This window comes from Trifolium pratense, linkage group LG5, assembly GCF_020283565.1.
Source record: "Trifolium pratense cultivar HEN17-A07 linkage group LG5, ARS_RC_1.1, whole genome shotgun sequence".
Taxonomy (NCBI): domain Eukaryota; kingdom Viridiplantae; phylum Streptophyta; class Magnoliopsida; order Fabales; family Fabaceae; genus Trifolium; species Trifolium pratense.
In genome coordinates, this window is record NC_060063.1 from 39,443,830 (window position 1) to 39,456,375 (window position 12,546).

Below are 12,546 nucleotides of genomic sequence, written 5' to 3' on the forward strand. Positions count from 1 at the left end.
GAGCTCTGATACCAGTTGTTGGGAAAAATAGGCATAGAGAAAATAAATGAACGCAATCACAACACAAGAATATAACGTGGAAACTCCAAACCGGAGAAAAAATCACGGTCGTTGTCAAAACCGACAACCAGAGAATAAACACTATGTGAAAATTGTTACAACACATAGACTACCCTCAACCTTCCCTTGGCTCCCAATACACCCACACTCTCCAAAGCAAATACCTAACTACATCTCTCAACCCTCTAATACAAGAGTACAAGAGAAAAACAAAAAAGTCAGATATAAGCTTAAAGTGCTACTGACTGGTGCGTTGAAACAAAGAACTTGAGGTCTCATTATATAGCATTGAGCTCCTCCACTCCACTCTTCACTTTTCTAAGCAATGTGAGACTTCTCAAATATAATTTCCTTGACCTTTTTTCTTTCATTAGTAATGTGGGACTTACATTGCAATCAACCCCAACAATAACTTATTCATTCAAAATCTCAGCCCACACTTAGGGAGACACGTTGCAATCGGAAAAAAGGACAATTTTCACGAATTATGCCACAAATTGGTAGAACAAGATAAGAGACCAAAATTTTGTTATTTATAAAAGCGAACACACAATCTTAGGCTAACGACATCTCAAAGGATTTATCAGTTTGTGAATCATGACGCTTTATAAATTAATTAGAAAGCAAAATTTAAAGTGGATGGCATGGCAACATGCATGAGCATGATGATTTTCAAATAGTATTAATTTCTATTTCAATTTCTTTTTGTCGACAAGAATATCCTGAAAATCATACATACTGTGAAATTCATATATATACAACTATGAATTTAGACCACCTTAACCATATCAATTTGAGCTAAATATTAATGTTGATATAAGATATCTTATCATACAAACAAACTTTTATGATGATACCATATTTTATTTAAATTACTTTTATAATTTTTATATACTACCCACTATATCACATAAAAATTTCCTCAATAAAAAATATAAATAAAAAACAAATTGATCTGTTTTATAAACTCACTTAGATATCTCATGGGAGATGTTCAAAGCATTACAAACTTAGTTTTTTTAAGTCATTTTCTGTGTGTGTAAACTGAATATCATTTGCGCGCAATTGTAGAGACTAATCCTTTGAGTTTTGTAGGACCTAAATAGACAACAAATTCTCTATAAGAGTTTTAACACCGTTGCATGCTCAAACCAAATATCGAACCCAAAATTTTAGTTAAAATAAAAGAGACCTGCACCATCTCATTTGAACGCTCTTGGGTTTGTGCGTTACGAAAGAGACAACTAGTGGTGTAATAAATAAAATATTATAACTATGTCCTCATAAGATAACGTGATTTCTCAATACAATTTTTGGTGTATACTAGATTACATTAATTTATATCATATAGTTTCTGTCCATTTTGCAAGCACATGGTCACAACCCAATTCATTAACTATACACACATATATACCACATTAAAAAGATGTTTAAGATGTATTCCAACTCTTGCGGAACTGGAAACATGTTATTACCCAAATAGATGAATGGAATTCATGTGGATATGTTCTGGTGAATAACTGAGTGGAAATAAGAAAGAAAAAAAATGTCAAGCTTTGGAAGGTACTGAAATATAACATATTTATTAGAGATCACCTCACTAATAAGATTGACATAGGAAAATGTCAAGTTTTGGAATTGAATTCATGTGGATATGTTCTTGGTGTAGTTGTGTTTGTATATTAACATTCAATATTTGATATAGAGTAATGAGTCGGAGTAGCAAACAAGTTCTTCAATAGTCAAGTTTTTGGCCAATGTAAAACCTCTATAAACCACATAAAGTTTCACAAACATCATTTCAGACGACTCACGAATGAAGCCAGAAAAGTTTGATAAGTAAAAACCTAAATTTTTTCTGATAAAACCCTCATAACTAGCTCTAATCGGGGAACCTAAACAACTACCGTCAACGTTGAGGATCACACACGAGAAGTTTTCATTGTTCCATTTGATGAACCTGTACCAACGTGATTAGAGGAGAAAAAAGATGTGAAAATCTAGACCAAACTCTGGATGTTGAAGGATAGCTGATTTAGGGACAAAGATTTATTGTTTAAATAAATTAAATTATGATATCTCCATATACATCAAACACCAGCCGAGAAGGGATTAACTTGGGGACCCATGGAGCCGACCTTGAGCCAATCATGTGCGTCAATTAAAGAGAAGAAAGTTCAGTCATTGAATTCAATGTGGTGCCAAAGGTTTCTAGGGAATGTATAGTCCTGAACACAATGAAGGAAAGTCGTTTCCTGAAGGCCACATCGAGTAAAAATAGAGGAAGTGTCCAACTTCCGATGATTGAGTAAGGAAAGCATGAACCAAATTATGACAGACAAACCGTAAGAAAAAGATTATCTTCGCATGTAACTACTTTACTTTAAATAAAATGCAGAAAGTCAAAAGTTTAGAAATAAAAATATGATCTTTGAATGTAACTACTCTACTTTATTTTATGTGCGTAGCAAATTTGAATTGTGTTAAGTTATTTTTGTAATAAAAATAAATTTAAATGTATATTAGTCTTCATATTTTCATAAAAGTAAAATTTAGACCCGTTATTAAAAAAAATGATTTTTTGGGCTTAATTTTTTTTTTCAAAAACTTAGTCATTATTTAATTATTGGCATTTTAATTTTTTGAAGTAGCAAAATTTGTTACACAGATTTTTAAAGACAAAAAAATTATGTGTAACTTATTTAACATATTAGTGTAATTTATAATTTTTTGTGTTAGATAATTATGAAATTTGAAATATTACAATGTTAATTTTTATACTCACTTTTTAACCCGTGCTTGGCACGGATCCGGATACTAGTTCATTAACTATACACACATATATACCACATTTATAATTTCTAAACAAAAGTATTCATGAACATTTAGCACTATGAAAGTTAGCAATGGAACGTAAAAGGAAAGAAAAAGCATAGTGATAAAGTACACGTGAAATGAAGCACTATATATATATAATATAAAAGTTTTTAACCTTTTTCTAATTTTTCCCTCTTAATAAAGGCAATGATATTTTCTTTTTCTTATTTATTTTTGTTTGAAAGCAATTGAATATTAAAGGGACCAATGAAAATTTGGAATCTTGCTAAAATACTCACGGGAGGAAACTGCTACATGATGTTGAAACTCTATTAATTGTGTCATATAGAAGAATTAACACGGAAATGAATTGCATACTATGTCACATGCATCAAAGCTTCTTTTTCCACCTAAATTTCTTAAAAAAACATACATGTTTTCATTTTTAAGTATATTTTTAGATGGAGAATAATTGTGTTTTATCTGTCTTATAAATACAACTTAGTCATAATCAATATTTGTAATCATGTTGAAATTGCAGAGTATGCGTTTGAATATAAGTTTTTCTATATCTAAAGTGTATAAGTCTACTAGACTAGTTGATAAAAAATAAATAAATTGCGTTTTATCAAAAAATATATGGTAGATCTAGAATATCCGATCAAGATTTATTTAGTTCATGCTCTAATTTCATAATTTTGTCATTCAATAATTTAGAAATTATTTTTAAGAGATTTTTATACAAACACCCTTAGTGTTAAGAATATTATGCATACACATTTTTTTTAAAGATTTTAGGTTTAAACATATTATAATTTTTTTATTTTTTTTTGTTTTCACCACCAGTATCCGGCCCACTAGACCGCCTAATCTTGTTTGGGGGTCAGTTCTGACATATTTAATATAGATATAATTAAAATTTAAGATTTATATTTATTTTTAGAATATTTAGAATTAGTTTGTTATTTAAATATATGATTTAGAAATTTGTAGCTATATATAGAGTTATATAGCTATGAAAAATATGAGAATGATAAAAGAAAACAAAAAATAAAAATATGAGAGTATTCTTCGTATAACACTATATTTATAAGAGTTCATCAAATTCTGCCTTACAAAAATAAAATTAAAAAAAAAAAAAAAAAAAACAAATCACTTAGATGAATTTTAAGGCAACTCACATGATTGCTAAATCATTTAGAAGAAGACCTTCTATTTATCAATGTACGGTAAAAACATTTTTTAATACTATAAGTCTATAAGAAAATAGACTTTAAATCAAGACATTAAACTCAACTGGTTAATAAGCTTCTTCTATGATAGATCGTTCGGAAGAACTCAAGTTCAAGTCCTAATGAGAATAATTCTTAGCTAGATTTTTCTAACCTCGCAACCGAACTCTGGATTATCGGAGTCCCTTCCTCTTAAAATCAGAGGACTAGTACCAAAAATAAAAATAAAAATAAAAATAGACCTTATATATCTTCTACCCCAAGTGCTAGCTTAACCAAAAAGCTCACACTTCCCCACTTTTCATTATCTCAATACTACGAGATGATAGACCTCAAATACATATGGGTGCTAGTTTCAATCAATAGATACATTCTTGACACAATACAAGATGAAAAAACAAGAAAAACTCTAAAAATGAGATGTATCTCAAACATAAAGATTCAAAGTCAAGAATTCTTTGAATTTTCTGACCAATCAGTCTTATCAAATCTCTATTATGGCATTGATAGCATTGAAACTGCAATAAAATCAACACATCAAGAAGAAAGATCTTTCAACTTAAACAATTCAGAACAAATGCTTCAAGTTCCAGCAATGCTTGATGAAGATGAATTCACAGCTACAATTCCAAATTATTATTTGGTTTGTTATTCTTATTTTTATCTTTCAATGGTTAGAAAACTTCAAGGTGATGAATGGCAAGCTGCACTTCATTTTCTTCAAGCTGTTTTGGTTTCTCCAATGCTTGTTTGGAATGAATTTGCACCTCAACTTTGTGAAAGTCTTTTTAAGAAACATGGAAATAGAAGTTTGGAGTTTGTTTCTTCATCGAATTCCGAGGAAGAAATCGATGAAGTGTTTGTTAGGGAGAAAGCAAGGAGATATAAGGAGTGTTTGGTGTATTATCAAGTTATGCTTTATGGAGAAATTCCATGGTGGAGCAGTTATTGCAGCAAAAATTCAGCAAGTTATATGTAAGATTAATTAATCTATGAGATGAACATTTTGTTTTATGAAATTCAATATAGTTTGAGGAATTGATTAGGTACTAAACATGATATGAAATGTTAGTTATTATGAATCCTTTGGTTATCAAGATAAGGGGCTCTGGTAATCCAGAGTTCGGTTGAGGATAAGTAAAGTTCAGTCTAGAATTATTTTAATCAGGGTTTAAACTCAGATTCTTCTAAATGATCTTACTTTAACTAGAGTTTATTAATTATTTGAGCTAATTCAATTAGCTGATATATTATGAAAGGTTAATTAAGGGTTAAATAGTAAACCACCGACTACTAAAAACATGAATGGATATATATAAAATAAAATTTGATTTCTGTCATAGTTCATAGTTGATTTTTTTAATAATATGTCTAAATATCTTTTTGAATATTTTAAATTTAAATATAGTTTAGATTTATATTTAAAATAAATATGATTAAGATTTAAGATTTATATTTTTGTATAGAATATTTACGATTTGTTTAGAATTTATATAATTAGTTTATTATTTAAAAATATGATTTGTTTTTATGTAGCTCTACATATAACACTATATAGTCTTCGTATAAATATATTTCACCAAATTCCGCAATACAAAAACTATAAAAAAAACCATATAATTTACTTTATCATCTAAGAGTAATTTATTGATATGGACAGGAATACTAGCTGTCTATCTTCTGCTTCAGTTCAACATGAACAAAGATTGAAAAATTGCAATACAGTAAGTTTTTTTATTTAATTTCTTCTTTTTTTTTTTAAATTTCTATTACTAGCATAATTAATTAATTTTCAACACTTGCAAATGCACGTGTCTTTAAACTAATTTTCTTAAATATTTTGTGACAGTATGAAAAGCTTCACCTAATGGATACTCAAGATGTGATGGAAGAAAAGTTGGATTTAAAAAACATAATTAATCTTGATTCTAGCAGATTCACAATGTCCATTGAAGATTTTGCTTTATCTATCTCGAAACGGATAGAGAAAACAAGTATCGATTTAAATTGCCGCGTTGAGGATTTATTAATCGAAGAAGCATTGCAGCCATTAGAATTCCATCTTTTTGATCATGCAAGTAGCAAACATAGACTCAGTCTGAAATATCATGAAGAAAGTTCTAAGATGAAATTGCAAACATCATTAGGAAAATGTGGTGAAGAATATATTGTTAACACTGCATCGATTTTCGAGAGTTTGATTGGTTCATCTGGCGCAAATTATGGTTCCTTAAAGGATGTGATTTTGGATGAATTGCTAATAGTAATCTCAACTTCTAAAGAGGAAAAGGAACTAAGAGCATCGGTATTGATTCTTACAACAATCATTTCAAGGAACAAATCAATTATCGACGATGTGAAGAGGAAAGGTTTAAGGTTATGTGATTTAGCAAGTGCTCTAAAACAAAATGTTCATGAAGCTGTAATTCTAATCTATCTGATAAATCCATCTCCTATCGATATAAAATCATTGGAACTTTTGCCGATTTTAGTCGACATTGTATGCAATTCATCACAAAATTGTTACAAAAGTAAGCAAGAATCGGTTCTTATGACACCTCATGCAGCATCGTTGATGATCATCGAAGAGCTTGTGACTTCATTTGACTATGCTACAAATAACATGCATTTGGAAGTAATCAGTTCACCTCATGTTCTCAGTGGATTTCTAGAAGTTGCTCGAAACGATAATCTCGAGGAGTTTTTCTCTTTGACTACTATTCTTATAAAGTGTATGCAGTTTGATTCACAATGCAGAAAGTATGTGTCACAGTTTAGTCCTCTTGCGCCTTTTCTAGACCTTTTACAGGCAAAAGATATTCGTGCCAAATGCAAGGCACTTGAGTTTTTTCATGAAATCCTATGCATACCAAGGTATATATAGTTGAGTATAATTTGTAACATAACTGTATTTATCAAGTAGATGCAATGATTTGTAGCTGACTTTTTTGTTTTCCGTTTTCTAGATCATCGGCTATTAATTTGCTGCAGAGGATAAAGAAAGAAAGCAGAATGAATATTATGCAAATACTGATGCATTGTGCACATCAATTACAGCCTAATCACCAGATTTTAGCTGCTAATATTATGATTCAGTTAGACACATTGGTAATGTTTTACGTTAAGAAAGTCATTATGAACAGAGATTGGAGCATTCTATTTACATAGTTCGAATATGATGTCACCAAATCATACATTTGGCTAGAGTCTTAAATTGCGATTTTTGATACTGCGGCCAAATGTGGCTGATATGGTCACAATGAGATCATAGAGACATGAAATCCTTGGTGTCACGACCACAATCGTGGGCGAGGACTGTTACCTATACTGTCACAATTACAGTCACGCTGAGGTCGCGGAGACATAAAAAACCTTGGTAGCACAACCACGATCGTGGCCACGGACCATTTTTCAAAACCTTGCATTTTGCATAAAGCCATAGAAGAACACATTTTCCTTTTCATTAAAATATTGTAATCTTGGATAATGATTTGGACAATATAATATGTGAAGTTTAAGGACTCATTAGTTAATTACTAACAAAACAATAATCTCATGCAGAACCCTATCGATAAAAGCTTGTTTAGAGAAGAAGCTGTGCAGATTCTTGTAAGGGCATTGACATCTCAAGAAAGCTCAGAACAGATATTATCTGCATCCATTCTATCAAATCTTGCTGGTACATATGCTTGGACAGGAGAATCATATACAGCTGCATGGTGTCTGAAAAAGACAGGCATGAACTCCCCCTATCACCAAAATATGACAAGAAACTTCAACTGGTTGGATCAGAGTTTAAAGGTATGTTTCCAAAAAGGTTTATACGTCGATAAGTATATGTATTAACAGCTACGAAGCACAGATACTTTAAAAATAGAGAAGTATCCGTGTCTAACACGTATCGGATGTAATACACATATGATACTTACCGATAAGTACTTCTCAGAGACATCTTTGACACTTCTTACCAACTAAAGACACAATTGTTTTTCCAATACGATACATCTTCGATATGTCTTACTAATTAACGATTTTGTTAGGAAGTCTCACATCAGTTGCGAGATGGCCTGAATATATGTTTATAAAGTAGAGGCGATCCTCACCTTATAAGCTGTATTTTTAGGGTTGAGTTAGGCCTAAGCATTATGATCACAAGTTCCTTTTTTTTTTTTTTTTGACGTATCCATGTCATATCGTATTTGGATCATACTATGTATCGAACTTCTTAAATGATCAGTGTTGTGCAGAAGCAATTAAGTAGATAATCAAATTTCATAACATGCAGGATTCAAGCATAGATGTATGGTGCAGCAAAATTGCAAAATGTATCATAAGTGTTGGAGATTCAATCTTCTATAGTTTGGAGAAAGGACTAAGAAGCAAGATGAAAAAGGTTTCTAGAGACTGCCTTGTAACCCTTTCATGGCTTGGATGTCAAATATCAAAAAGCCCGGAAAGCCTCGGTAATTCTACATCTGAGATTATATTAAGAGGAATTGAGCAATTTTTGCATCCTGGAATGGAATTGGATGAAAGACTTTTGGCATGTATGTGCATGTTTAATTATGCTTCTGGGAAAGGTATTGTCCTCACCTCAGTTTATACATAAACACGTATATTATAAGCGCTTATGCTATAAGCATTAATTAAGTTGTTTATCCAAACAACACCTTACTTGACAGAAGGCTTGTGATCTTTCTGTCCATTGATTGTCTATGGAAAATAACTTGAGAACCTTTTCATGTAGGAAAGCAAAAACTAATGAATTTCTCGGAAGGAGTAAAAGAATCATTAAGACGTCTTTCGAGCATAATTTGGATGGCTGAGGAATTACATAGGGTAGCCGATTTCTTGCTTCCAAACACATCAGTAAGTACTTATTTATGTACCAAATTTTAACATGATTAATGTTCACAAACAAATCTTTGAGGCAGGTTGCAACTTTGGTATAAATAAATTGCACTGACTGATTTATTTTCTTGGTGGTAAGAGCAGCGTATTTCTTGTGTTCACACGCAAATACTTGAGGTCGGTCGCAACTTTAGCATACCAGTTCGCTCCCTCATATACTACAAGGGACTGTTATTCAGCGGATATTCGGATGGATCAATTAAGGTAAAAACATATATGATTTAAGTCGATGAATCATGCAGCTCTTATATTTACATAATAGAAAATCACTGCAAAGTTGTAGACGTAGGCACAAATGGCCGAACTCTGTGATCAAATATTGTGTGTTCACATTTTTCGTATCTGTTTTCTTTTGAACCAGGACTATTTTTCTAACAAAACTATTGTGTGTTTGCTGTATTGAAAAGGTTTGGGATATTAGGGGGCACTCAGCTAGTCTTGTATGGGACATTAATGAGCACAAGAAGTCGGTGACATGCTTTTCAATTTATGAACCATTAGACGGCCTTTTAAGCGGATCAACTGATAAAACCATAAGGGTAAGGTTAAAACCTCTTCTATGGTTATCGCGTTCTATTCTCTACCAAGTTTTCTAATGGTACAAATGAATGAACTAATTATCTCACAATAACTTTCACAAAATAGGTGTGGAAAATGGTTCAAAGAAATCTTGAACGTCTTGAAGTTATAGCCATGAAGGAACCAATCCATCATATAGGCGCACATGGCGAGACAATTTTCGCAATTACTGAAAGACAAGGAGTAAAGGTGATGACTCAAATTTGCAATGATTTATGACATGTAGATACTGAAAATTCAAAGCAAAATCACACACACATATAGCACATAATCCTCTATATAATAGGTGTTCCATGTTCGTGGTTCAGTTTGATTTGACTTTGAAGCAAAAAATGTACTATTTTCAGCTTGTTAACATATCAAGAGAGATAAGAGATATTTTCAAAGGTAAGCATGGGAAGTGCATGACAGTCTCTCAGGGAAAGTTATATCTTGGATGCACAGATTCAAGCATACAGGTTAGTTTTGTTGTTTGACATACATTATGGCATATTCGACAAATTACAAGTATGATATGATGCTTTATTTTAGGAGTATTCCGCGACACACAATAGGGAACTAGAAATCAAACCACCTACAAAAAGTTGGAGGAAACAAAGCAAGCCTATCAATTCAGTTGTAGTCTATAGAGATATGCTCTATAGTGCAAGTAAGCTTGTTGAAGGAACTACAATCAAGGTGAGAACTAAAACTTGATGGTTGCTATTCGCCCCCCTGAATTGCTCACACTAAAACACACCACCGGAAGATATCTCCTGGTAAAATTTGCACTACCGGGAGATATCTCCCGATAAGATTTGCACTACCAGGAAATATCTCCCGGTAGATGGGGGGACATCGGGGGATTCTGATCAATTTAGAAGGGGCGAAAAGCAACCATCCTTAAACTTTGAGCTTAAAAAAATGCTTTGCTTTTGTTCTTACATTGATGGATTATATAGGAATGGAAAAGAAGTGGCAAACCCAAAATTTCACTCCTTAATGAAAAAGGAGATAATGTGGTAGCCATGGAAGTGGTAGAAGACTTCTTATACCTAATCTCTAGCTCTTCAGCAAGCAGCATTCAGGTAAATAAAAACCTAATACTAGCTCCGTCTCTAAATATAAGTTTTGGAAGAAAAAAATGTGTCCCCTAGATATAAACATCGTTTTAAATTCCAAGATATGTAACTCACTTGGGTTGGTGCATTGGTATTGGCTTTGGACCTGGGAGTGTGCTCCTCTTGAGGTATGAGGTTCGATTCTCTCTGGCGCCAATTTGGGTGGGCTAATTTAGCTTCTTCAAAAAAAAAAATTCCAAGATATGTTTAAAATTTTTAGAAATCAGAGTTAAACGTATCCATATCCAAAAGGGTATTTCATGAACATATTCATATACAAAATGGACACATTAAATACGTGAAAATTGCAACAAAAGCTTATAATAAGAGACATAAAACTTGAAACAAACTTCTGAAACAGATCTGGTTGAGAGGAGTACCAAAAAAGATGGGGAGAATGTCAGCAGGGAGCAAGATAACAAGCATCTATGCTGCCAATGATATTATTTTTTGTGGTACTGAGAAAGGACTAATCAAGGTAATTAATTATGTATAACCAACATATCTAATCTCTTTTTGTTTATCTCCCTTGAATGAATTTATATACATGATGGCATTTTCCTCATCCTAATTTTTCAACAGGGCTGGATCCCTCTGTAAGAAGAACTTCAACTCATTGTGCAAACATACATTGACATGAGTGATTACTTGAAGCACCGCGGACAAAGACATGAACACTGGACACAACACTGGCAACTGAAGATCGGTAATAATTTGAAAAATGAAAGTGATTTGAATGTAATTGCATGTATCGGTGTCATGTTGTTATAGAATACCGACACATATTAGACACCAAATACACCATATTAAATTGGAAGTGTCGATGCTAGCGATAGTAAATATTTGTGAGTTTTCCTTTCGAGTGAAAGTCATTGTGAATAGTAGTTGATTGTAAACTTGTAATTGTATTGTAAAAAAATACCAATAAGCTATTCCTACGGACTACGATTTTGCAAAATTTTGAGTAAGGTGTAAATCCTTTTGTTGTAATTGTAAAAATATACAAACAATGGATTAGAAGTGGAAATAAGTATATTTGTTCCCTCCGGTCCTATATATAAGAAAAAATTGACTTTTTAGATTCATTGGTGAATTGATATATCTACATAGGGATGGCAATGGGTAGGGTATGGGTAGGGTACTATAGTACCCATCCCCGTACCCGCGGATTGAAAAAATACCCGTACCCATCCCCATACCCGCGTGGGTAACAACTTTTGCCCCCGTCCCCATACCCTATGGGTACCTAGGTCCCCATACCCGTACTCGTTACCCGCATTTTTACTAAAAATAAATTGATCAGTTATAAAATATCATATAATTTTAATAGAATTAAAAAAATTTCAAAGATTTTAATATTGACTAATGAAAATTATAAACAAAATTATTACTAACCTTATGTTAAAGTTCATATTTATGTTAAACATTCACATTATTTTTATATTATGTTATAAATAAACATTTTTATTAAAAATATGTAATAGTTTAGTAGAGTTGTATTGTTTTAAATTGATTTACATATATTATAATATAATAATATAAATAAAATAAATAAATATATATTATGCGGGTATGGGGCGGGGTGGGTACTAAGGTACCCGTACCCGCACCCATACCCGTTCATTTTTGCGGGTAATTACCCATACCCGTGCCCGTACCCAAAATGCGGGTTTTTACCCTACCCGTCGTGGGTAATTTTTGCGGGTATCCTCTGGGTATGGGTCAAATTGCCATCCCTATATCTAGACAATAATATAGTCTAAATACATTCATTCTACAATAAATTTAAAAAGTGAAATGTTTCTTATATATAGGACCGGAGGGAGTCTAATTTTATTGATCGATCG

General features: G+C 32.2%; 1 protein-coding gene across 1 annotated transcript; it reads left to right on the forward strand.

Moving 5' to 3' along the window:
- Window positions 1-4,347: 4,347 nt before the first annotated feature.
- On the forward strand, window positions 4,348-11,742 carry LOC123884604 (putative E3 ubiquitin-protein ligase LIN-1). Its single transcript, XM_045933740.1, has 15 exons — window positions 4,348-5,084; window positions 5,770-5,833; window positions 5,959-6,983; window positions 7,076-7,217; window positions 7,671-7,910; window positions 8,395-8,689; window positions 8,857-8,978; window positions 9,105-9,224; window positions 9,428-9,559; window positions 9,666-9,788; window positions 9,947-10,057; window positions 10,131-10,277; window positions 10,541-10,666; window positions 11,061-11,177; window positions 11,282-11,742. The coding sequence occupies exons 1-15, from the start codon at window positions 4,432-4,434 to the stop codon at window positions 11,297-11,299; spliced, it is 3,435 nt and encodes a 1,144-aa protein (XP_045789696.1). The 5' UTR covers window positions 4,348-4,431; the 3' UTR covers window positions 11,300-11,742.
- Window positions 11,743-12,546: the final 804 nt, after the last annotated feature.